Source organism: Xenopus tropicalis, chromosome 8, assembly GCF_000004195.4.
Source record: "Xenopus tropicalis strain Nigerian chromosome 8, UCB_Xtro_10.0, whole genome shotgun sequence".
NCBI classification, from domain to species: Eukaryota; Metazoa; Chordata; class Amphibia; order Anura; family Pipidae; genus Xenopus; species Xenopus tropicalis.
In genome coordinates this window covers 9,564,645-9,591,315 of record NC_030684.2, presented here as the reverse complement: position 1 = coordinate 9,591,315, position 26,671 = coordinate 9,564,645, and the positions used below count along the sequence as shown (strand labels likewise).

The 26,671-nt window shown below is 45.5% G+C and overlaps 1 protein-coding gene across 1 annotated transcript in view; it reads right to left on the bottom strand.

Annotated features, from left to right (window-relative positions):
* The window catches only part of LOC100488020 (carboxyl-terminal PDZ ligand of neuronal nitric oxide synthase protein), a 72,506-nt gene extending 46,106 nt beyond the window's left edge, over window positions 1-26,400 (bottom strand). The window contains exons 1-2 of the mRNA XM_002941307.5: window positions 25,823-26,400; window positions 3,448-3,519 (exon numbers count right to left, since the gene is read on the bottom strand). Coding sequence (XP_002941353.1) covers window positions 3,448-3,519; window positions 25,823-25,927 — 177 coding nt within the window. The 5' untranslated portion in view covers window positions 25,928-26,400. The remainder of the gene's footprint in view (window positions 1-3,447; window positions 3,520-25,822) is intronic.
* Between the last annotated feature and the right edge of the window lie 271 nt (window positions 26,401-26,671).

The following is a 26,671-nucleotide window of genomic DNA, read 5'->3' as shown; positions in this document are numbered from 1 at the left end:
CCAATAGGATTGTTCTATGGGAGATGACCTTTCCATAATTCGGAACTTTCTGGATAATGGGTTTCCAGATAAGGGGTCCGATACCTGTATCAGAGCATATTTTTCAATAATTGTAGTTTTTCTTTTGCATAAATGAATGGAAAAAAATCTCTCCTGGGAGGGTGAACGACCCAGAAGGAAAGCCATAAGCAGAGAGCGGCCGTCTCATAACGAGCTCATATTAATGCTGAGCAGGGATGGAAATAGGAAGGTTTCCATGCAGAAATATTAATGTTCCTACAATGCCTCGTCTATTCCCGGCATCTGGCGCTATAGAGCGGAAAAGAGACGCTGTAATTACGGCAGGATTTGCCATCTGTTTTTGGCAAGGAACCTATGCACAGACTCTGGGGCTATTAATTGAAACTGCCCCCCCCCCCCCTCAATTCATACAAAGTAAAGAGAACTAGATGCTCCTCTTTCCTGGCTAAAGTATAACAGCCAGCTCAATAAAGTTGTGTAGGTTATATTCGCCCTACGGAGTTCTTCCAGCTCGGAAATCTAACTGCCAGCCCCCCTCATTAGTGATACATAGGTCAACCAATCAAACTAAGTATCAGAAAGGTCTATGTAAATACAGCCATAAGCACTCGGAGTCCTCTATCAAAAGAAACACAGGATTTCTTGTCTCCTTTGTTGTAAACATGTTGTTCAGTGTCCGACTTCTCTCAGAAAAATCCTTCATTCCCGTGGCCAGAGTCTACTCCATTCTCCCCTCTCCTGCTTCACCCTCTCCCATAAAAATGCTTAGTACGCCCCCACCCCCCTTAGGAATGTGTGATCTAAGCTATAACAGCTAGACTGCAAACAGGAAGCTATTTAAAATGGCAGCTGCTATCTTAAGCAAACAGAGAAAGCTTCTAGGGCTCGTTAGGGCTGGGACACACAGGGAGATTTGTCGCCACGCAACAAATCTTCCTTGTTGCGGGCAACTAATCTCCCCTGAAATGCCATCCCACCGCCTAGAATGTAAATCGCCTGTGGGATGGCATATGCAGAGGCACGATTTGCCAATGTTGCCTTGAGAGGGAACTTTGGCGACTTCTGCGAATCATGGCGCCGCGTTTGCCATCCCACTGGCGATTTACATTCTAGTCGGTGGGATGGCATTTCGGGGAGATTAGTCGCCCGCGACAAGGAAGATTTGCCCGTGTGTCACAGCCACAGCAATGCTTTCTGCAGAATAAATATAGTTCTAGGAGGCACCAATGTGGCGAATCTATTGGCAGTAAAATGCCAGAATGACTTTCCTTCTCCTTTAATTTCATTCTTATTAGTCCAACTGTCCTTTTCCCCGCAGTCATTTTCCAGCACTTGGCTTCATTGCTCTGAGGCAGTTTATGGTTATTCATATTCACCTCTCTCTCACGAGTGCTTTATCCACATAACTACCTACGCCCGAGGCCACAGCAGGCTTGACATTTATAATGGTCTCAGAAGGCAGGTTATTTCCTCTGTAATCTTTCCACATACTTCCAGCTTAGTGCCGCACTACATGAGCGCTGAGAGGTAGGGCACGGGACGTGGTAGGGCACGGGACGTGGTAGGGCACGGGACGTGGTAGGGCACGGGACGTGGTAGGGCACGGGACGTGGTAGGGCACGGGACGTGGTAGGGCTCGAGACGTGGTAGGGCTCGAGACGTGGTAGGGCACTAGACGTGGTAGGGCACTAGACATGGCTGAAGATGCAGCAGAATGGCCACAGGTTCTATGCTGCAGAATTCTAGACCACAGAAGGGACGATCCAGTTTTACAGGGCCCGACTGAACAGTTCTAATTATACCTCAAGCCTTCCAATTAAACTTCAATAACTTACCGCCATATGAAGTCTAAAGCCACCCCCCCAACCATCCATCTCCAACTCTCAAGACCAGGGATCACCAACCAGTGGCTCGGGGGCAACATGTTGCCTTGGATGTTGCTCTCAGTGCCCCCAAACCAGGTAGTTATTTATGAATTCCTGACTTAGGGGCAAGTTTTGGTTGAATAAATACAAGATTTCCTACCAAATAAAGCCCCTGTAAGCTGATAGGGTGCATAGAGGCTGCCTAATAGCCAATCACAGCCCTTATTTGGCTCCTCCATGAATTTTTATGGTGCTTGTGTTGCTCTCCAAGTCTTTTTACCTTTGACTGTGGCTCCCAAGTAAGAAAGGTTGGGGACCCCTGCTCTAGACCTTACCACCTCCTGAAGACTACTGAAGAACTCAACCACCGAGGTCAAATGACGTCCCTCAAACACTTAACCCTCTCATCTCATCTTCAAGCCTCAGTGACTCCACAACCCCATCTGCAATTCTGTACCTTAAGCCCACACCCCCATGATAACAACCCCAAAGTCATGTTGAAACAACACATCTTCCACAACTCACACATTTATTACTATCCCATACTCTAATACTCAACAATTCTCTTGAAAACTCAACACTAAACATCAGGATTCCACCCAAACCCCAACACCGCACATCAAAAATTACCCCACCATGAAATTCCTTGAAGATTCAGCCATTATTGCCAATAATTGGCAATGACTGCAAACAACTTACTGTAACAATTACAACAATAAAAGCCATTAAGTCCCATTGGTCACTTACAGCAGGGCCTACTGATTGGCCAATACTAGGAAAGCACTAGCTGTAACATTAGTCACCTACTGGACATGGGTTGGTAGGATACCCACTTATGGATGTACCCACAAGGCACCCACTCTATTACATACCTACTTGTTGGGCTCACATACCCACCGGCGGGATACACACTGCATTATTTGCCCACCAGTTGGACACACACTGGCTAGTTGCAACTTGCATTGTGTGTGTATTAGTTAATTGTATATAGACTGCATGGACATGGTGGTATTTTCTATTTGCACACTGGTTACTGGTACAGCCCGTGTACATTTTATATTCCTTGGTTGTTTATGCACAATTATAGGTTACATTAGTCACACACCGCCAGTGCACTAGTCATTAATACCATTTGGTCCCTCGGAGACATACATGGAAAATAGAAAGTGTCTCCATATAACAACCACCCACTCTCCATGTCTCTATTCCAGGCTATTAATTCTGTATTATTTAAGGAATCCGAGATGTTCCTCCCTTTCCGTATATTGCCCAGCGATGCCTACGAGCTGGAAACGTGCCACCGCAGGACCTGCCAGCGCTCTAATTGCTGTCTCATTTCAGCTTTGTTACGGTGCAAGCTACTGGAAGCAAGCTGTTCCCATCTAATTGCCGTCTCCTTCAGTTGCCGGCTGCAATGGGGTATTGTTGCGCAAAGGGGGCGGCCAAAACATGTGCAGGGGTACAGGGTGGGCTTGGGCACCTCCTCCAGAGGCCACGACCCTGGCACTGCCACTATTACAGCCATGCCAGTCTACGTCACATATAATTAAAATCAACTTACCCTAATTCTTCTCATTGCCGCCACGATTTCCACTCGGCTGTTAGGCCTTGGCACATCCAAGCTGCCGATGTACTGGGAGACAGAGAGAACACAAGTCAGCTGTGAGCCACGAGCAACCGATCATCGTCCAATCACAGCTCGTTATTACCCATAACCCTCCAGGTTATTAAAGCCATAATAACATAACTGACCAATTCATTTAAAAACCATATTGTGCTATTAATGCATAGCTACATAGCCCCGAGGATTACTGGTTTATACATGAACCACTTTATATTGACTTTAACGCTATTTCATCTCATCTTTTCTATTAAGTCAGGGGCTTATGTGCCTAAATATGTCTTATGGTAGGTATGTATGTATGTATGTATGTGTATCTTTATTTATAAAGTGCTACTTATGTACGCAGCGCTGTACAGTAGAATACATTAATACAAACAGGGGGTTATTAAGATAATAATAGATAAATACAAAGTATAACAATCAATACAAATAAATACAAGATACAGTTGCAATGTTAAGAGTCAAAGACACAAGAGGATGGAGGTCCCTGCCCTGTAGAGCTTATAATCCCTTTAGGTCAGGGGATCCCCCTACCTGTCCGAAGGAATACATCAAGGCTCAATGCCCAATAGGATTTTTCCATACATCCTGGTCATTACCCAACACAGAACCAGTAAGGAATGCCAATTTTTTGGTTCTTGGCCATATTCGTGGTCCAGCAAGTTTAAGATTTTACCAACAGCGGCTGTGCAGGGTTGGACTGGCCCACTGCTGTACTACTTACTTCACTGTTAAGAATAAAGATGGCCGTGCATTCCACAGTGGAACGCACGACCATCTTTAATTTTTAACAGAGAAGCAAGTTGCACAGCAAAACGGAAAGTGAAGGTGGGGCAGGAGCAGCGGTGACTGGGTGGTAGGACCTTAATTCGGGTACCCAGTAGGCCCAAGGAACCCCTGCAGCTACATTATCAGCCAGCAATGGTAATGTATGACTGGTACTAAACTCGGGTGTATGTATATGCTTCAGCCTCGGTTCTAGGACTGGACTTAACACACAAAGACCCTAGTGAACTCTAGCTTCTGTAATAATATGAATTGTGGTGGGATTTCATGCATAGGGTCTTAAAGGAGAAAGAAAGGTAAAAACTATGTAAATACAGCCATAAGCACTCACACAGATTTCTTGTGTCTGTAATTCCTGTGCCAGAGAAACGCAGCTCTCTGCTGTCTCCTCTCTCCTGCTCCCCCCTCCATCAAGAATGCTAAGAACTCACTCCCCCCCTTAGGAATGTGGATCTGAGCCAATCAGCAAGAAGTTGACTCATAGTCTAACTAACTGAGCATGTTCACTTGGTCTGGGTGTCTGTGCAGGAGTGAGGCATTATGGGAACTTTCTTTACAGAGCTCAGCGGTTTTTCTTCCTGTTTGGCTTCTGATCATCTGAACGGGAGAAATATGGGGAGACTTAAGGGCACTATTGAGACAACTGAAGGTATGCCTGCAGCTTGGGATTAACTCTTTATTAGCCTACAGAAGAACTAAGAGTAACACAGCTGGACATCTAGTTGCACAATGAACCCAAGCACAAAGGAGGCGAGACAACGCATAGATCTATGAGCTACATATGGGGAAAACAATGAAAGTGACTTTATTTCGGCATGATGAATGCACTCATGTTGAGAAATGATCTGTTCGTTCCAGTAAAGATTAATAAGTAACCTGTGCAGCAGGAGAGAGGCCGTCTAGGGCACAAGTACACGTCCATGATGGAATACACAAAGCAAGATGGTGATGATAAAGCCTTCTGTAATATCTACTTTATCATGTCCCTGTGGGCCCAACGCTTCCCTCGGACGCACGGTTATTCTGGGTAACACAAGGCAGGACGGGCTGCAGTCATACATTTATTTATAAAGTTCTGTAAGTTCCAGATAATTGCCCCATCCCAAGCCGGCCCAAAGAATCACGGTGGGAAGCCAGTAATCAGGCAAGTAGCTGGCGATGAGGGCTTCCAAGCGAGCCTCTAATTTGATTTCCAGGCGACGGGCCGTTCGCTTAGCAACGCCTGCCTGAGATTGCAGCATAAGGGCCAGGATACGTTCTACTAATCAGCGTAGGGAAAATTATGCACCGCTATAAGTCTTATTCCCCATCTATTTCACAACGGTTTGGGTAAAGGAGTATCTGATTAAAGAGCTACTGGGCCTTTATTCATTACATTTTCTTTGTATTTGTCTAAATTAGGCAACTGCCTAAACCAAGGCTGGCATAATAATCATAATACCCCTATCAGCTAACAAGGTCCCTTTTAGGCTTTGCTTGTCCTTTACATATAACGGCGGTGTAATACCATACTTAGAGCTGAGAATATAAAATAGTGTATTCCTTAAACCAGGTATCCTCCAACTATGGCCCAAGGGCCAGATACATTCCCCCCAAGGTAATTTACCCGGCCCCCACTATGATCTGATGCGATGCAGGGGGGGGAGCCGGAGGAAGCAGCGGGGAAACCAGAGGAAGCAGCGAGGAAACTAGAGGAAGCAGGGGGAAACTAGAGGAAGCAGGCGGAAACTAGAGGAAGCAGGGGGAAACTGGAGGACGCAGCGGGGGAGCCGGAGGACGCAGCGGGGGAGCCGGAGGACGCAGCGGGGAGAGGGAGGACGCAGCGGGGAGCCAGAGAAAGCAGCGGGGAGCCAGAGAAAGCAGCGGGGAGCCAGAGAAAGCAGCGGGGAGCCAGAAGAAGCAGCGGGGAGCCAGAAGAAGCAGCGGGGAGCCAGAAGAAGCAGCGGGGAGCCAGAAGAAGCAGCGGGGAGCCAGAAGAAGCAGCAGGGAGCCGGGAGCGGGAGGAAGCAGCGGGGAGCAGGAGCATGCATTGGGCAATATTATGAGGACACGGGGGGGAGGGACTTTAGTCCGGCCCCCCAACAGTTTGAGGGACCATGAATGGGCCCCTACTTAAAAAGTTTGAGGACCCCTGTCTGAAACAAAATAAATAGAAGGAAAATAACGACAATTTTGTTTTGGTCTCCAACATCTCCCAGACTATAGGCACCTGGTTCTATATTTGTCCTGTGTTTGCATGTGAAATCATTAGCCCGATGCTTATTAAGTACTAATGTTGGCTGGAATGGATGAGGGCGCGGCGCAACTTGCCAACTCGCTGACAGTGATAAGTCGTCTCTGCAAGGAGAAAGTTTGTAAAGTGGCAGCGTGCCCGGGAGAGAAGGCGGCACGGAGGCTCCGGGCGCCCCCACAGAGAAGCTGCAGAGCTGAACCTCTCCAATTATCACGCAAAGACTAACAGATGGCCCTGAACAATGCAGCAGCTCGGAGGCATTTTAAACAGGCAAACTCGGGAGGCACAGGGCTGTGATGCCAGTATAACCCACAATGCCAAGCTTGGGTAGCTGCAACCGCTGCCAACCGTGCGCTAAAACAATACGACTCCCATTAGAAAACAACACACGTTCTAAAAATAATAGCCATTTTGTGCATTTTGGTTACATTTCTGGCAGCACAATGGGGGGTTTACTGGAAATAAATGTTTTTATGGTGTCACCGATGTATATTTGTCTTTTGTAGGGATGCACCGAACCCACTTATTTGGGTGGGCAGCGTGGGGCGAAAAATTCTTCCCCCCTACCATTTAACCGAATCAAGGATTCAGTGCATCCCTAGTCTTTTGCTTTTAAAGGGACTATATACCCCCTTTTCCAACAGAAGTTCACTGCCGACCGTGCTTTTTGCCTATTCTTTTCATTAGAAAATGGCAATAGTTTATTTTATATTTGCCACAGAGGGGAAAAATATCCTTCCTGACTCCAAGATGGCAATCGGACCAGTCCCTGGGGCAAATTGTACTGACAGCTATCCCCCCTACCCCTGTATTCCCTCACTTGTACTGAGAGCTATCCCCCATACCCCTGTATTCCCTCACTTGTACTGAGAGCTATCCCCCCTACCCCTGTATTCCCTCACTTGTACTGAGAGCTATCTCCCCTACCCCTGTATTCCCTCACTTGTACTGAGAGCTATCTCCCCTACCCCTGTATTCCCTCACTTGTACTGAGAGCTATCTCCCCTACCCCTGTATTCCCTCACTTGTACTGAGAGCTATCCCCCCTACCCCTGTATTCCCTCACTTGTACTGAGAGCTATCCCCCCTACCCCTGTATTCCCTCACTTGTACTGAGAGCTATCTCCCATACCCCTGTATTCCCTCACTTGTACTGAGAGCTATCTCCCATACCCCTGTATTCCCTCACTTGTACTGAGAGCTATCCCCCTACCCCTGTATTCCCTCACTTGTACTGAGAGCTATCCCCCCTACCCCTGTATTCCCTCACTTGTACTGAGAGCTATCCCCCCTACCCCTGTATTCCCTCACTTGTACTGAGAGCTATCTCCCCTACCCCTGTATTCCCTCACTTGTACTGAGAGCTATCCCCCCTACCCCTGTATTCCCTCACTTGTACTGAGAGCTATCCCCCCTACCCCTGTATTCCCTCACTTGTACGGAGAGCTATCCCCCCTACCCCTGTATTCCCTCACTTGCTAAATACCCATCCAGACCCTTCTTAAAGCTATATAATGTATCAGCCAGTACGACTGATTCGGGGAGGGAATCCCACAACCTCACAGCTCTCACAGTAACAAACCCTTTCCCAATATTAAAATGAAACCTCCCTTCTTCTCCTCGTGTCCGTTGGAAGCCCTACTGGTAAATAAAACATTAGAGAGGTTATTATATGATCCCTTTATATATTTATACATAGTTATCATGTCACCCCTTAAGCGCCTCTTCTCCAGTGTAAACAGACCCAACTTGGCCAGTCTTTCCCCATAACTGAGACTTTCCATACCCTTTACCAGCTTAGTTGCCTTTGTCTGGACCCTCTCGAACTACTACTGACAACTATTTCATGTTCAGAACATCCTCCCATTGGTTATTTTTAGGGTTTGATCCTACAAGGTCAGGCTGAATGTGAGTTTTAGATCATTGCATTGAAACATATGACCAATATTCAACTAAAATCTGAACGTGTATGGGCAGCGTAACACATATCCTGCCAATATACAATTTCTCATGTTCCAAGGTCATTGGCGTTAAAGCCATATTTCTATTTTCTCTTCCATTGTAGATGGAAAAAGCCATTTTACTGGTTTCTCCTTACGCTCCTGCGCCACGTGACCATGGGAAAATATATCTCATAGACCCCTATTGAGGACAAAGCCATTTTTCAACCAGGTACTTGCCAGCCTCGTTGATCCAAGAAGCCCTCGCCGATGGTTTAATGCCAAGATAAATCTTATGGTGGGGCCGGAGATTTAAATATATATGAAAAGAAAATCCCAGCTTACGTCCAAGTTCTAGCAAATCTCAAAGCTTCTGCAATATTGATTCATATCTTTCCGGGGAACAAGCCCTTGGAACACGCTGAGCCATTTTTTTTTTTATTTCCTGGTCTTTTCTTTCTTTTTTTTTTGTAATTCTCTCCAGCAGAGACTTTCATTAAGATTTCATGATTACGCCGTCTCGGAAACCGTAGTCTTGTGGGCGAGAAAGATAAAGGGAGGACAGAGGCGACGGGGCTCTTTATCCATTATTGAAAGGAAAGTTTTGCCAAGCGCAAGATGGTTGGGTGTGAAGTGTCCTTTAGAATTCTAAAGGGTCCAACCAAGGTCTTCAGAGAGGTCCATCGCACTCGGGGCATATTGTCCCCCAGGGTTATTCAATCAGGATAGCCTACCTAATGTGCGAGTTGAATCCATCTAAGCATTTCATGGCCAAAATAGGTTGTTAGTGTTAGGTGTATTGGTGCCGAGGTCCTTTTGTCTCTAAAACCCTAAGGAGCTCATCTGTTACCATTCATCATTCCCCTGAATCGAACTTTTTAGAATCGTATATACTTCACTAATCACTCGAAACCACAAAAAAAAAATATCGATATTTATTAAATGTAAAAACCATACAATACAAAACTTCTCTATCTAAAAGCTGGTGAGTTTATATAGAAGTCAGTAGGTATTAAGGTTGGTCCTTAATCCAACTGTAAAATCAACAGTACCTGTACTTGATCCCAACTAAGATATAATTACCCCTTATTGGGGGCAGAACAGCCCTATTGGGTTTATTTCATGGTTAAATGATTCCCTTTTCTCTGTAATAATAAAACAGTACCTGTACTTGATCCCAACTAAGATATAATTACCCCTTATTGGGGCAGAACAGCCCTATTGGGTTTATTTAATGGTTAAATGATTTCCTTTTCTCTGTAATAATAAAACAGTACCTGTACTTGATCCCAACTAAGATATAATTACCCCTTATTGGGGGCAGAACAGCCCTATTGGGTTTATTTCATGGTTAAATGATTCCCTTTTCTCTGTAATAATAAAACAGTACCTGTACTTGATCCCAACCAAGATATAATTACCCCTTATTGGGGGCAGAACAGCCCTATTGGGTTTATTTCATGGTTAAATGATTCCCTTTTCTCTGTAATAATAAAACAGTACCTGTACTTGATCCCAACTAAGATATAATTACCCCTTATTGGGGCAGAACAGCCCTATTGGGTTTATTTAATGGTTAAATGATTCCCTTTTCTCTGTAATAATAAAACAGTACCTGTACTTGATCCCAACTAAGATATAATTATCCCTTATTGGGGCAGAACAGCCCTATTGGGTTTATTTAATGGTTAAATGATTCCCTTTTCTCTGTAATAATAAAACAGTACCTGTACTTGATCCCAACTAAGATATAATTACCCCTTATTGGGGCAGAACAGCCCTATTGGGTTTATTTCATGGTTAAATGATTCCCTTTTCTCTGTAATAATAAAACAGTACCTGTACTTGATCCCAACTAAGATATAATTACCCCTTATTGGGGCAGAACAGCCCTATTGGGTTTATTTAATGGTTAAATGATTCCCTTTTCTCTGTAATAATAAAACAGTACCTGTACTTGATCCCAACTAAGATATAATTACCCCTTATTGGGGCAGAACAGCCCTATTGGGTTTATTTCATGGTTAAATGATTCCCTTTTCTCTGTAATAATAAAACAGTACCTGTACTTGATCCCAACTAAGATATAATTACCCCTTATTGGGGGCAGAACAGCCCTATTGGGTTTATTTAATGGTTAAATGATTCCCTTTTCTCTGTAATAATAAAACAGTACCTGTACTTGATCCCAACTAAGATATAATTACCCCTTATTGGGGCAGAACAGCCCTATTGGGTTTATTTAATGGTTAAATGATTCCCTTTTCTCTGTAATAATAAAACAGTACCTGTACTTGATCCCAACTAAGATATAATTACCCCTTATTGGGGCAGAACAGCCCTATTGGGTTTATTTCATTGTTAAATGTCTAAATCATATAAAAATGTTAATCTGAGACAGATACATTGAATTCAGAGAAGATTTAGACTGCAAGGTTGATGAGGGAGGGTTTAAACGAAGACGTCTCTAAGCAATGAGAGTGCAAGCGACAGAGCAGTGGCATCACGGCTGTATCTTGGGGTTCCCCCTACTCCTGACGTCAGCGTGAAGATAATCTTTGAAAGTGGAAGAATGTGCTCGGTTCTGGTTGATTAACTACTCTCATTTTGTAACTGCCAACAGTAAATTGGAATGATCCTGCCGGGACGACAATTGTCACGGCCAATACATTCTTGACACTCTTGAGTAGCAACTTGGCTGCCTCTCCGGCTTTTGTGCTCCTAAACGGGGTCAATTCCCTTTGCAAGAAGGCTGCTGTCTGTCACACTGGCCTTAACGTTATTCCACATTCATTTTCTAATAAATACAAATTTAATTAGGATATATCATGGCTATCCAATATCATTATGAATGTTTTTGCAGCAGTAGATTTTGATGGGCACCTCTGGGCTACGGGCTAGTTATATAGGCCCCACTGCGATATGATTCCATTGCATAGAGTGGAGGAGGTACTGAAAGCAGGGCCGCCATGAGAAATCATGGGGCCCCTCACAACAACATTTTCTGGGCCCCCCTCCCACAGGGCCCCTCCCGCAATGACCCCTCCCCTCTGTGTGTCCCAAAGGACACACAGACATAAAATGTACCCCCATACACTATGCTGGCCAGGGCTCCCCATACACAGAGCCCGCCAATTGCCCCCATACACAGGGCCCGCAATTGCCCCCATAGACAGTGCCCCAAACTGCCCCCAATAGCCCCCATACACCTTCTTTGCCTTTGGCTTCGCCTTCTTTGCCTTTGGCTTCGCCTTCTTTGCCTTTGGCTTCGCCTTCTTTGCCTTTGGCTTCGCCTTCTTTGCCTTTGGCTTCCCCCTTCTTTGCCTTTGGCTTCCCCCTTCTTTGCCTTTGGCTTCCCCCTTCTTTGCCTTTGGCTTCCCCCTTCTTTGCCTTTGGCTTCCCCCTTCTTTGCCTTTGGCTTCCCCCTTCTTTGCCTTTGGCTTCCCCCTTCTTTGCCTTTGGCTTCCCCCTTCTTTGCCTTTGGCTTCCCCCTTCTTTGCCTTTGGCTTCCCCCTTCTTTGCCTTTGGCTTCGCCCTTCTTTGCCTTTGGCTTCGCCCTTCTTTGCCTTTGGCTTCCCCCTTCTTTGCCTTTGGCTTCCCCCTTCTTTGCCTTTGGCTTCCCCCTTCTTTGCCTTTGGCTTCGCCTTCTTTGCCTTTGGCTTCGCCTTCTTTGCCTTTGGCTTCGCCTTCTTTGCCTTTGGCTTCGCCTTCTTTGCCTTTGGCTTCGCCTTCTTTGCCTTTGGCTTCGCCTTCTTTGCCTTTGGCTTCGCCTTCTTTGCCTTTGGCCTCGCCTTCTTTGCCTTTGGCCTCGCCTTCTTTGCCTTTGGCCTCGCCTTCTTTGGCGGCAACTTTGGGCTCCACCGCAATATAGGCCCTTTTATAAGGTTGTGCCCCATGCGTACTGAAGTCACACGTACGCACAGGGCGTGACCAATCAGATTTGAATAAGGATAACAGGGCCCGTAATGGATTAAGGGGGCCAAAGCTAGTCAGAAAACTGTACAATGCCGGGCCCCCTTTAAAAGTGAAGATTGCCCGGGCCGACTGTCCCCCCTGATGGCAGCCCTGACTAAAAGTGCTTTGCTGGTTACGTATGAACCACAGCGCCGGTATTGGCCATCATTGGACCATTGCGAGTATTCAAAAAGTAAATAAAAGACACTAATAACCTTGCAGGTTCCTGTAGAACAGGGATAAAATAGCAGCATTAACACCAATCTCCCAGTTGCCCGTTAATAAGCTGGAGACGAGAGCGTGGAGGATCTCTGGAGACAGGTCCTAACAGTTTGTTACGTACAGTTAATCATCACCACTCGACTATGCTAAATGCAACATGACAGGTTCCTCCCAACCAGCTCCTCCTTTGTACTTTGCTTAATTTTCATTTGAGCACGTCCTTTGCAATTAAAAGAAGCTGTAAAAATGAAGTACAGGGTAATATAATTTCTTGGAGGGGAAGAGAGTAAAAATAAATAACAATATGTTTTGGTGTGGCTAACAAATATTTGGGGTTTTGTTGTCCTCTATTGGTTATTTATATGAGCAACCATGACAATGTATACGGAGTAAATGGAATGGAGCTAATTCAGTGGTCAATTTTCGACTCCCACCCAATCATTATAAGGAGCATTCTCCCTCTATCACAAGTGATTTCATAGCTGAAAGGGTAACCAGGATGGATGAGGAGTATCCACTTGACGTGTATGGGAGTCAATAAATGGGTTTGCTTCTGACCCCCAACAGATAATTTAAAATATCTTTCCCCCGTACCCTGTAAAGGTGCCCATACACGTAAAGATCCACTCATTTGGCGAGGTTGCCAAGCGAGCGGATCTTCTCCCGATATCCCCACCTACAGGTGGGCGATATCGGGGGAATTTAGGCTAATTATAACGACTGGAATAGGAGCAGGGGTCCACATCAATGAGCTGATGAGGTCCCCAATCCGACTGAATTTTTTAACCTGCCCTGAAATCAGCCAGATATCGGTCGGGCAGACCCACAGTTGTTTCCCATACACAGCTACACCAATATCGGCAGCTACAATCGGCCCGTGTATGGCCACCTTAAGTTTCAATCACAGTCAAGAACATCAATAATTTTAATCTACCACACTGGATACACCGCCTAGGAACAATCTTAAGCCGGCCATTGTTTTGTACGATATTCGGTGCGTGTATGGTGGCTCTACGAGGCGACAGATATTGCAAAGGCTGCGGATATCGGTCGTCTCATTGATCTGGCAGGTTAAAAGATTTTGATCTGGTGCTGTTGAAGGCACCCAAGCAAAATCTTTGTTTAGGGCCAGATCACTGGGTGGAGATAGAATTTCTATTGTTTCTACCTCCACATCTGACGATTCAGCCCTGAACGTCAATGGAAGGTGGGAACGATAGTTATTGCTATGTGTATGGCCACCTTTAGACTCCCATCTGTCATATACACTGGGCATCCAAACACCAAATCTGGCCTAGTCATCTACGTAGTCAACATTGCCCCAATATGACCTTACCTCTGCTTAGATACAACTAAAACTCTTATACGGTCTCTTATTTCCCACCTTGACTACTGCAACCTTCTTGCAGGAGTCCCAACATATTGCATTTCACAAATCTACTCTAAATGTTGCTGCCAGACTCATTAATCTCTCTCATGGCTCCAGATCAGCTGCTCCCCTATGCATATATCCCTTCCCTGGCTCCCAATCTCCTCTCCATTCAAATTCAAATTACTAAAGGTGGAGATACGGGCAGATTTTAGCTGCTGATTTGGGTCCTTCAGACTGATTGGCAGCTTATCTGCGCGCGTATGGGCACCCACAACAGGCCTAAACTTGCCCAGATCTCAATTGGCAGGTTTGACGTTGGATTGGGGGCTGCATCGGCTCATTGATGTAGTCGTTGGACCGACCCTAGGGTGGTTCATGCTGGAATCAGCCAAGTCGATGAAAGCTGTCAATGAACCACAGCACGATGATGTTTGTTGAAGAAAAGTCCGGTTAAGGAAAATAAATCACAAAAAAAATAAAATAAATAATAAAAAGATCGAAGACTAACAACATGGGGAGGCAGATTTATTAAGTGAATTCATATGCTAAGCAGAATATTGTTTCAGAACAGGCAAGAATTGGTCTATTTTTTTGGTCTTTAAATGGCTCGATCTATCTGCAGATATTAATGTGCCGTCTGCATATCAATGTGAACATCTATAAAAAGGCAGGTTATTACTGTTTAATGATGTCTGGAATTTCTTTCACTCATCGGCCCTTATCCACATTCCTGCAGAGCATACGATTCCCTGGGCACGGGAAAGGATTTGTAACGGACACAGCTGAGAGGAGGCCCAGAGGAATGAACAGCCTGGTCCAATTTTCTATTGGATCACTTCATGTCGGGGCACATATAAACAAAAGCTTTGGGTTGGGAGGGGATTTGATAAACCCTCTACATAATGCCTTCAAGGCAAGAATGGATAACGGTTAAAAGGCAAAGCATTATTGTACCTGTATCGTCTTTGTGTATCTTGGCCCACCCTTAGCCACGTGGGTTTCCAGGAGAACCTGAACCTCATTATAAATGAAGATCAGGCAGAGACTTGGGGTTTAGCCTACCACCAAAGTTCTGGTAGACATGTAGACCATACACAACAACTAAACAAAGGCAGAAATGTAGGATTGAAAGTGATTGCCATAAACAGTCAAAAGTGTGTTAGAACATTATATTCAAAGCCTAAATCTATCAGGGATGATAACCAGGGTCGAACTGGCTTGCTAAAGTATCAGAGGGTCTCAGAAAGGCCCATTCTGGGAAGATTCCTATTCACTCTTTGGGTTTCCAGGAGAACCTGATCCTCATTATAAATGAAGATCAGGCAGAGACTTGGGGTTTACCCTACCACCAAAGTTCTGGTAGACATGTAGACATTACGCAACAACTAAACAAAGGCAGAAATGTAGGATTAAGGCTTGCAGACACTGGCTCTATTGACCAAGTGGCAGTCCAAATGGACCTTATAAATGAAGACCTCATCCATAACACCAAGCTGTGATGCTGTTAACCTTGGTAGTCTCAACGTATTGGGTGAAGGGATGCATTCTACGGACCAGTAAGGGTGAGAAATGGGAATTCGATTCAAAGCCTAAATCTGTCAGGGATGATAACCAGGGTCGAACTGGCTTGCTAAAGTATCAGAGGGTCTCAGAAAGGCCCATTCTGGGAAGATTCATATTCACTCTTTGGGTTTCCAGGAGAACCTGATCCTCATTATAAATGAAGATCAGGCAGAGACTTGGGGTTTACCCTACCACCAAAGTTCTGGTAGACATGTAGACATTACGCAACAACTAAACAAAGACAGAAATGTAGGATTAAGGCTTGCAGACACTGGCTCTATTGACCAAGTGGCAGTCCAAATGGACCTTATATCTGAGAGGGGGTTATGTAGATATCAATCAGGCAGGGGGAAATCCATTGGCAAAGTATTTCATCAAGCGGTGGCTGTGATCCAAGGTCGACAGTTCTTCATGGGCACTCTGCCCAACCTGGCCTACTGCATGACTGCAGTCACAGATCCGACTGCCTGGCAACTGGAGGAAATGAGTAACCTTCTGTGTAACGTTCTGTAGATGACAATTATGCTGAAGGAAAAAATATGGGACTGCCGAAATGAAGACCTAATCCATAACACCAAACTGTGATGCTGTTAACCTAGGTGGTCTCAACGTAGTGGGTGAAGGGATGCATTCTACGACCAGTAAAGGCCCCCATATACAGGCTGATTCTAGCTGCCAATATGGGTCCCTTAGACCGATTCGGCAGCTAATCGGCCCGTGTATGGGTACTACCGACGGGCCTGCCCGACCGATATCTGGCCTGAAATCGCCCAGATCTCGATCGGGCAGGTTAGAAAATATAGTTGGATGGGGGACCACATCGGCTCGTTGATGCGGTCCCTGGACCGACTTTTGCTGTGCCCGTCGTTATAATTCGATCGTTGGCCCCAGGGCCAAACAATCGAATTATCCTGGATTCTCCTGATATCGCCCACCCGTAGGTGGGGATATCGGGAGAAGATCCGCTCGCTTGGCGACATCGTCAAGCAAGCGGATCTGCCAGCGTATGGGGACCTTAAGGGTGAGAAATGGGAATTCGATTCAAAGCCTAAATCTGTCAGGGATGATAACCAGGGTCGTAGAGTATCAGAGGATCTCAGAGAGCCCCATTCTGGGAAGATTCCTATTCACTCTTTGGGATATTACCAAATTATAATGTAGGCTTATTGGTAAAATAACAATTGGATTGTTGTATGGGCAGGTCCTGGATGTCAGGTTCTCTCGTGGGCCCTTGGAGGCCAAGTCTGACACTGATGATATGCCCTAAAAATTAAAAAAAGATACTACTAAAATATTACGGGCAACCAAACCAATAAGTTGCCACCTTGACCAAGGTCACAGCGAGGAATCACAGATGCCGCAATGAGATTTACATTTTGCTTTGCTTTTTCATCTTCCTACACTGCATAATACCAGCCCAGCACTTTCCTCTTTTGTATTTGCTTTTCCATGGGTTTTGCACGGCCCCTTGGGTCTTAAGGCAGTTCATGCTGGGCTTAACGTGCAGAATTACTTAAAAGAACCAAACCCAAAAATGACTGCTAAAGTTCTTTGTTTTTTATTCTCTATGCGCCTCTGTAAAAGGACCGACCAGTCAATCATCAGCGGGTTAGACTTGTATGACTTTCTAAATTAAGCATAAAGGCTTTGTGTGTGCGCGCTTATTTTTTTTTGGCAAGGATGGAATTTTCTACCTGCGGCTCTTTAGGCCGGATAATTAGTCAGGACTATGCTGTGGTTGTGAAGCTTGAAGGAGACAGGGGACAAAGATTGAAATCAAGAACTTTTTGGAATAAAAAAAGAGCAAATAAGATGGTGCATATACACTGTTGGGGCATTGGCACACCAATACTTGCGGCAAACTACTTGTGCACTAGATCAGAGTGCCGACGGTTGTCCCAAATGGGCAGTGTGGTTGCCCCACGTGTAGTTGAGGACCATGGATGAAACTGGCGGCTTATTAAGGCATCACAAAAAGAAGATCTCACACATGACTGGGAGAATGATCTTAACAAAGCAACATTCCCATACAAAGAGGTCTATGGAGATCTTGGGCTTTCTGGGGGCCAAACGAAAGTTCTCCTTTGGCTTGATAAAGTACAGGTATCAGTTAAAAGACTCCCTTTTCTCTGTAATAATAAAACAGTACCTGTACTTGATCCCAACTAAGATATAATTACCCCTTATTGGGGCAGAACAGTCCTATTGGGTTTATTTAATGGTTAAATGATTCCCTTTTCTCTGTAATAATAAAACAGAACCTTGTACTTGATCCCAACTAAGATATAATTATCCCTTATTGGAGGCAGAACAGTCCTGTTGGGTTTATTTCATGGTTAAATGATTCCCTTTTCTCTGTAATAATAAAACAGTACCTGTACTTGATCCCAACTAAGATATAATTACCCCTTATTGGGGCAGAACAGCCCTATTGGGTTTATTTAATGGTTAAATGATTCCCTTTTCTCTGTAATAATAAAACAGTACCTGTACTTGATCCCAACTAAGATATAATTACCCCTTATTGGGGCAGAACAGTCCTATTGGGTTTATTTAATGGTTAAATGATTCCCTTTTCTCTGTAATAATAAAACAGTACCTGTACTTGATCCCAACTAAGATATAATTACCCCTTATTGGGGGCAGAACAGCCCTATTGGGTTTATTTAATGGTTAAATGATTCCCTTTTCTCTGTAATAATAAAACAGTACCTGTACTTGATCCCAACTAAGATATAATTACCCCTTATTGGGGCAGAACAGCCCTATTGGGTTTATTTAATGGTTAAATGATTCCCTTTTCTCTGTAATAATAAAACAGTACCTGTACTTGATCCCAACTAAGATATAATTACCCCTTATTGGGGGCAGAACAGCCCTATTGGGTTTATTTAATGGTTAAATGATTCCCTTTTCTCTGTAATAATAAAACAGTACCTGTACTTGATCCCAACTAAGATATAATTACCCCTTATTGGGGCAGAACAGCCCTATTGGGTTTATTTAATGGTTAAATGATTCCCTTTTCTCTGTAATAATAAAACAGTACCTGTACTTGATCCCAACTAAGATATAATTACCCCTTATTGGAGCCAAAACAATCCTATTGGGTTTATTTAATGTTTAAATTATTTTTTTTAATAGACTTAAGAGATCCAAATTACAGAAAGACCCCTTACCCGCAAAACCCCAGGTCCCAAGCATTCTGCATAATGGGTCCCATACCTGTACTACTCTGAATAAACTTGTCTCTCACTAAATGTGGCCATAAACAGGCCAACAAAAGAGGTCAGCTTGGGGCCCCCAGCCTTAATCAACAACTTACTGGTCTATGTATAAGTCCCTACCCTACCAATAGCCTTCCTAACCGGTATCTGGCTAAGAATTAGCCATCAATCTATCAGGCAGTATCTGTAATATTATATCAGTTCAACTGAGTGGCTTTCTCAATTGAGAATTGACTGGCAAAATGTCTTCAGCAAGTCCAGTTGAATTGACTTAATAATTCAGATATACCATGACCTGGATTAAGGAGAACCTTCACAGACCATATCTATCAGGCAGGATGGAGAATCTTGACAGTATCCATGGCGTTGATGTGGTCTTCTCCAGCTGTTGCTCCCCAAGTGCCTATTATGATGGATCAACCTAATTCGGCCCAGAATATTGTTGGTCAACTTGAGTGCAGATCTACTCGCCATATACCAAGCACCAACTCTTTAGACCATATAGAGCCATATGGAGAACTTGGTCAGCTTATCTGACCCCATCATGGAACAGTGATTTTTAGATGGTTGGATTTAAGCAGATGTCAGAACAGGGGGATTTAACAGTCACGCATGAACAAGCTGACAGCATGGTCAAGTAACAAGCTAGATGGCAGGTAGGTAGGAGTTTGAGTGAGAGACACCAGCACACTAGTCTACAAGAGCTGAATGCCCTGTGAATACATATAACCAAGCCAGCGAATCTCACGTATAGTCTACAAGACGATGGAAAGCTGTGGTACAAATATACAGAGAAGGAATGTTCTGGGCACACAATAAGCTGTACCCCCATACTGTACTGTCTAAGGGAAACACTATGGCACCTCCCTCCCATATGTATAAATACAAATATACAGAGAAGGAATGTTCTGGGCACACAATAAGCTGTACCCTCATACTGTACTGTCTAAGGGAAACACTATGGCACCTCCTACCCATATGTATAAATACAAATTTACAGAGAAGGAATGTTCTGGGCACACAATAAGCTGTACCCCCATACTGTACTGCCTAAGGGAAACACTATGGCACCTCCTACCCATATGTATAAATACAAATATACAGAGAAGGAATGTTCTGGGCACACAATAAGCTGTACCCCCATACTGTACTGTCTAAGGGAAACACTATGGCACCCCCTACCATATGTATAAATACAAATATACAGAGAAGGAATGTTCTGGGCACAAAATAAGCTGTACCCCCATACTGTACTGTCTAAGGGAAACACTATGGCACCTCCTACCCATATGTATAAATACAAATATACAGAGAAGGAATGTTCTGGGCACACAATAAGCTGTACCCCCATACTGTACTGTCTAAGGGAAACACTATGGCACCTCCCTCCCATATGTATAAATACAAATATACAGAGAAGGAATGTTCTGGGCACACAATAAGCTGTACCCCCATACTGTACTGTCTAAGGGAAACACTATGGCACCCCTACCCATATGTATAAATACAAATATACAGAGAAGGAATGTTCTGGGCACACAATAAGCTGTACCATCATACTGTACTGTCTAAGGGAAACACTATGGCACCCCTACCCATATGTATAAATACAAATATACAGAGAAGGAATGTTCTGGGCACACAATAAGCTGTACCCCCATACTGTACTGTCTAAGGGAAACACTATGGCACCCCCTACCCATATGTATAAATACAAATATACAGAGAAGGAATGTTCTGGGCACACAATAAGCTGTACCCTCATACTGTACTGTCTAAGGGAAACAGTAGAGTAGTTCTCACCCTTAAATGGAAATATAAAGAGAAAGAAAGCTTGATGCGCTCTATACCCTCAGTCCCACCCACATGAATAAACTCATAACCAACTATAAGTGCATAAACACAGCAAAAAGGATTCATTTAAATTCTGGCCTTGAGACATAGTCAGACACATCCGATGCTACAATCCCACACGGTACTGGCACAGTCCCCGGTATCCGGGCTGCCTACATTCCATACGTGAAGATACAAGTTTGAAGTAGGATCCAATATTATTCATCATCTTATTTCTTTCCCCACAGTGAAACATTCCTGAGTCATTACGATCATACTGCAATAGGTGCAATAAAGCAATTCAGGGATCAGTATTTGTTCTGTCAATGTTGATATGGACTCACTACAGGAGCTCAGAGCTGTTCTTTTGGGGTCTGAATGAGGAATGAATGGATATTGTGGAGTTGTATCAGGAGTCAGAACCAGCAGTGCAGGGAAGGGAAAAGGACAGACACAGTGACAGTTACACATAACTATAAACCCAGTGAGAATGAGGAATGAATGGATATTGGGGAGTTGTATCAGGAGTCAGAACCAGCAGTGCAGAGAAGGGAAAGGGACAGACACAGTGACAGTTACACATAACTATAAACCCAGTGAGAATGAGGAATGAATGGATATTGGGGAGTTGTATCAGGAGTCAGAACCAGCAGTGCAGGGAAGGGAAAGGGACAGACACAGTGACAGTTACACATAACTATAAACCCAGTGAGAATGAGGAATGAATGGATATTGGGGAGTTGTATCAGGAGTCAGAACCAGCAGTGCAGAGAAGGGAAAGGGACAGACACAGTGACAGTTACACATAACTATAAACCCAGTGAGAATGAGGAATGAATGGATATTGGGGAGTTGTATCAGGAGTCAGAACCAGCAGTGCAGGGAAGGGAAAGGGACAGACACAGTGACAGTTACACATAACTATAAACCCAGTGAGAATGAGGAATGAATGGATATTGGGGAGTTGTATCAGGAGTCAGAACCAGCAGTGCAGGGAAGGGAAAGGGACAGACACAGTGACAGTTACACATAACTATAAACCCAGTGAGAATGAGGAATGAATGGATATTGGCGAGTTGTTTTATAGATAGAAAAATTATTGGTTGTAGTTACCCTTTAATTTTTGCATGGAAGCGTAATATAAATAATAATGTTCGATGCCCTTGAGTTGCCATGTGTGTGTAACCATGAAGGTAAGGAGGCTATTTCATGCAATTGCCACGCTTTATTCGGTGCAGTGAGCAAAGTGCCGTAACCCTTTGTGAACTCTCCCGGTTGCCACTGATAATCGATCGGCTCTAGCCATGCTGAGTACCTTCCAATCTAAAGGCCACTATCGGCGGGGGGGCTCCCTGGGATGGGGAGATGTACAATATTCATTGGGCTGAGACAACGAGTCAAGGAATGCCTGATGCACGGCTAAAGCGCTAACTATAAACCATCATACAGAACAGCAAGGGAAAACCCATTTAGTAGGCAGTGATTACAGTAAAGTGAGCCTTTTTAACCAGCCATAATCACTTGCTAAGGAAAACAAAAAGGCATTTAGTTACAGTAACGCTGCGATTCGCTGATCATTACAGCCTCCTCCCCAGCTGGATCTTTGTTCTTATTTCCCTACAAATTCATCTTAGCCAATGGCTAAGGCTGAGGGATGCATTACAGGGGAACCTGTCAGCCTAAAAAAGAATTCCAAATCCTTTTCTATCATGTTAGTTGAGAAAATAAACTTTACTTGGGATCTGTTATCCGGAAACACATTATCCAGAAAGTTCCAAATTACGGAATGGTCGTCTCCCATAGACTCCATTATCAGCAAATAATTCTAATTTTTGAAAATGATTTCCGTTTTCTCTGTAATAATAAAACAGTACCTGTACTTGATCCCAACTAAGATATAATTACCCCTTATTGGGGCAGAACAGCCCTATTGGGTTTATTTAATGGTTAAATGATTCCCTTTTCTCTGTAATAATAAAACAGTACCTGTACTTGATCCCAACTAAGATATAATTACCCCTTATTGGGGCAGAACAGCCCTATTGGGTTTATTTCATGGTTAAATGATTCCCTTTTCTCTGTAATAATAAAACAGTACCTGTACTTGATCCCAACTAAGATATAATTAATTCTTATTTGGGGCAGAACAGTCCTATTGGGTTTATTAAATGGTTAAATGATTCCCTTTTCTCTGTAATAATAAAACAGTACCTGTACTTGATCCCAACTAAGATATAATTACCCCTTATTGGGGGCAGAACAGCCCTATTGGGTTTATTTCATGGTTAAATGATTCCCTTTTCTCTGTAATAATAAAACAGTACCTGTACTTGATCCCAACTAAGATATAATTACCCCTTATTGGGGGCAGAACAGCCCTATTGGGTTTATTTCATGGTTAAATGATTCCCTTTTCTCTGTAATAATAAAACAGTACCTGTACTTGATCCCAACTAAGATATAATTAATTCTTATTTGGGGCCAAACAATCCTTTTGGGTTTCTTAAATATCTAGATGATTTTTTAACAGACTTAAGGTATGGAGGTCCAAATTACAGAAAGACCCCTTATCCAGAAAACCCCAGGTCCCAAGCATTCTGGATAATAGGTCCCATACCTGTACTGGAAACCAACATAATATCCCCTAATTATAATGGAAATGACCCCAAGTATCTGCCATTGTAGCCCAAAGCTATATCATGAACCCCAACAATATATTATTAATTCCTGCTGTGCCCTTAAACCCCGTAACCAAGGACACTGACCGCAGCAACCAGACAGTAGTCAACATGACCCAGTGCAATATATCCATTATACCTTCAGAATCAATCTGCTTTAGGTTGCAATTAAACAACAGCTAAAGGGGAAGTTAATCTTTAAATTAACTTTTAACAGGTTATTACATAGAAAGTGATTTCTTAGAAAATGTCCCATTGCTTTTCACTCTTTCAGTTGATTTGGGTTTTCCCAGGCTGTGACTGAAAAAAAAACAAAGCAACAACAATTTGTTGGGGGTCACTGACTCCAGCAACAAAGGTTGCTCTTATATTTTATTGCTTTTCCTGCTTTTCAAACCCTTTCCTATTCATCTTCTGCCTTTGCCAACTGCTGGCTGGTTGTTAAGGTAATTTAACCCTGGAAACCAGATAGCTGTTCAAAATCCCATCCCGCAAGTTGCAGAGAAAATATTCCAAACACCACAAAAGAATATAAAATGAAGACTAACTGCAAAAAATAGTGAATTTCAAGAAGTTCAATACAAACAGGCGAACATAATGTATCAACAAAGGACTATGAAAAAGTTACTTTGAATCGGTTCAGTCGTTATTCAGTTAAATGTAATGTTTACGCAAAGTGGATACATTTATAAAAAGTTACTTAGTTACTGGTTAGGATACTTCTACATCAGTCAGCGAGTCCAAGTGAACATGCACTAGGCAAGTCTTTGGCATTATTTAGGGTTAAATATGGCTGATTATTAATGGAAAAAGCAGATTTTAGTAAGAAAAATATGCTAAAAACACAAAAACCCCCAGAAGTTTAAGCCCCAAGGTATCATATTTCCTACACTCCCAGGGCACTAAAGTGCAGCTTCCAGGGATGTGCTATGGGGGTATTGGGGCAGCTGGGCAATGTGCTAGGGGACTAGGTGGGCAATGGGCTGGGCAGTCACATGTTAGGGGGCATCAGAGACTTGCCCCCTGGGGTTGGGAAAGGGATGTAGTGGCTGGGCACACTGACAGGGAGCAGGCAGACACAATGTAGGGAAGAGCAGCAGAGTAATCAGGGCACAGGTTGAGAGCAAGAAGGGCATGAAGCAGAGGAAAAGGGCACAAATGAAGACTGTGCAGGGGCAGTATAGATTGGTCACTGTGCAGGCAAACAGCTCACAGGCTAGCACCAACTGGGCACAGATAAGATGGGTTGCAGCAGGGTGGGGTGGGCACATTACCCAAGGGGGGATTATTACAGAAGCAACAGAGACTGGGCACTGTACTGTGGGGCAGGGGCAGCAGAGAAATGGCACAGAGGCAAAGGGAAGGGCAATGCCAGAGACTGGGCACTGTACTGTGGGGCAGGGGTAACAGAGAAATGGCACAGAGGCAAAGGGAAGGGCAATGCCAGAGACTGGGCACTGTACTGTGGGGCAGGGGCAGCACAGAAATGGCACAGAGGCAAAGGGAAGGGCAATGCCAGAGACTGGGCACTGTACTGTGGGGCAGGGGCAGCACAGAAATGGCACAGAGGCAAAGGGAAGGGCAATGCCAGAGACTGGGCACTGTACTGTGGGGCAGGGGCAGCAGAGAAATGGCACAGAGGCAAAGGGAAGGGCAATGCCAGAGATTGGGCAGGGGCAGTAGGCACTGGGCACAAAGGGAGGGGCAGCCTGTGGAGCAGGGGCAGTAGGCACAAAGGGAGGGGCAGCCTGTGGGGCAGGGGCAGTAGGCACAAAGGGAGGGGCAGCCTGTGGGGCAGGGGCAGTAGGCACAAAGGGAGGGGCAGCCTGTGGGGCAGGGGCAGTAGGCACAAAGGGAGGGGCAGCCTGTGGGGCAGGGGCAGTAGGCACAAAGGGAGGGGCAGCCTGTGGGGCAGGGGCAGTAGGCACTGGGCACAAAGGGAGGGGCAGCCTGTGGGGCAGGGGCAGTAGGCACTGGGCACAAAGGGAGGGGCAGCCTGTGGGGGCAGGGGCAGTAGGCACTGGGCACAAAGGGAGGGGCAGCCTGTGGGGCAGGGGCAGTAGGCACAAAGGGAGGGGCAGCCTGTGGGGCAGTAGGCACAAAGGGAGGGGCAGCCTGTGGGGCAGGGGCAGTAGGCACTGGGCACAAAGGGAGGGGCAGCCTGTGGGGCAGTAGGCACTGAGCACAAAGGGAGGGGCAGCCTGTGGGGCAGTAGGCACAAAGGGAGGGGCAGCCTGTGGGGCAGTAGGCACTGAGCACAAAGGGAGGGGCAGCCTGTGGGGCACTGGGCACAAAGGGAGGGGCAGCCTGTGGGGCAGTAGGCACAAAGGGAGGGGCAGCCTGTGGGGCAGTAGGCACTGAGCACAAAGGGAGGGGCAGCCTGTGGGGCAGGGGCACTGGGCACAAAGGGAGGGGCAGCCTGTGGGGCAGGGGCACTGGGCACAAAGGGAGGGGCAGCCTGTGGGGCAGTAGGCACAGAGGGAGGGGCAGCCTGTTGGACTCACCTTTGCCTGGAAGTGAATGCCATGCTGGAAGGCGTCCTCATTGTGCAGGGGCACCCGAGAATCACATCCATCATCCACCAGGTTGTACCTGTTCCGCCCCGGCATCCTCCCCGGGAAATAACAGGCGATTCCCCCCTAGTACCAACCCCCCTGGGCACTGAGCCAGGGCATTCTCTCCCAAGTGATACCGCCGGCTCTCCCTGCTGCTCACCTACCCCAGCAACCTACCCCTGCCATGCTGTAATACCCCTCCAGCCCCAGTTACCCTCCTCACTGCCCCTCCAGCCCCAGTTACCCTCCTCACTGCCCCTCCAGCCCCAGTTACCCTCCGCACTGCCCCTCCAGCCCCAGTTACCCTCCGCACTGCCCCTCCAGCTCCAGTTACCCTCCGCACTGCCCCTCCAGCCCCAGTTACCCTCCGCACTGCCCCTCCAGCTCCAGTTACCCTCCGCACTGCCCCTCCAGCTCCAGTTACCCTCCGCACTGCCCCTCCAGCCCCAGTTGCCCTCCGCACTGCCCCTCCAGCCCCAGTTGCCCTCCGCACTGCCCCTCCAGCCCCAGTTGCCCTCCGCACTGCCCCTCCAGCTGTCTGCCTGCCGCGATTTGAATGAAAATTCTGCGCTTGGTCACTGGAAGCCTTAGCGCTCCTCTCTCCTGCCATTGGCTGAAAGTTCCGTCACGTGTCGCCCGTGGACCAATGAGTGACGCGAAAGCGCCGAGCGCCCAGAGCTATTGTCAGGTGTCCGGCTGGGGCTTGGGCTGTGCGGGGCGCCCCCCAGCGGTGTGTGTCTATGCGCTGCACAATTACTGGGCATGGCTCTGGGAGTCTATAGGTAACAGGTGCCTGAA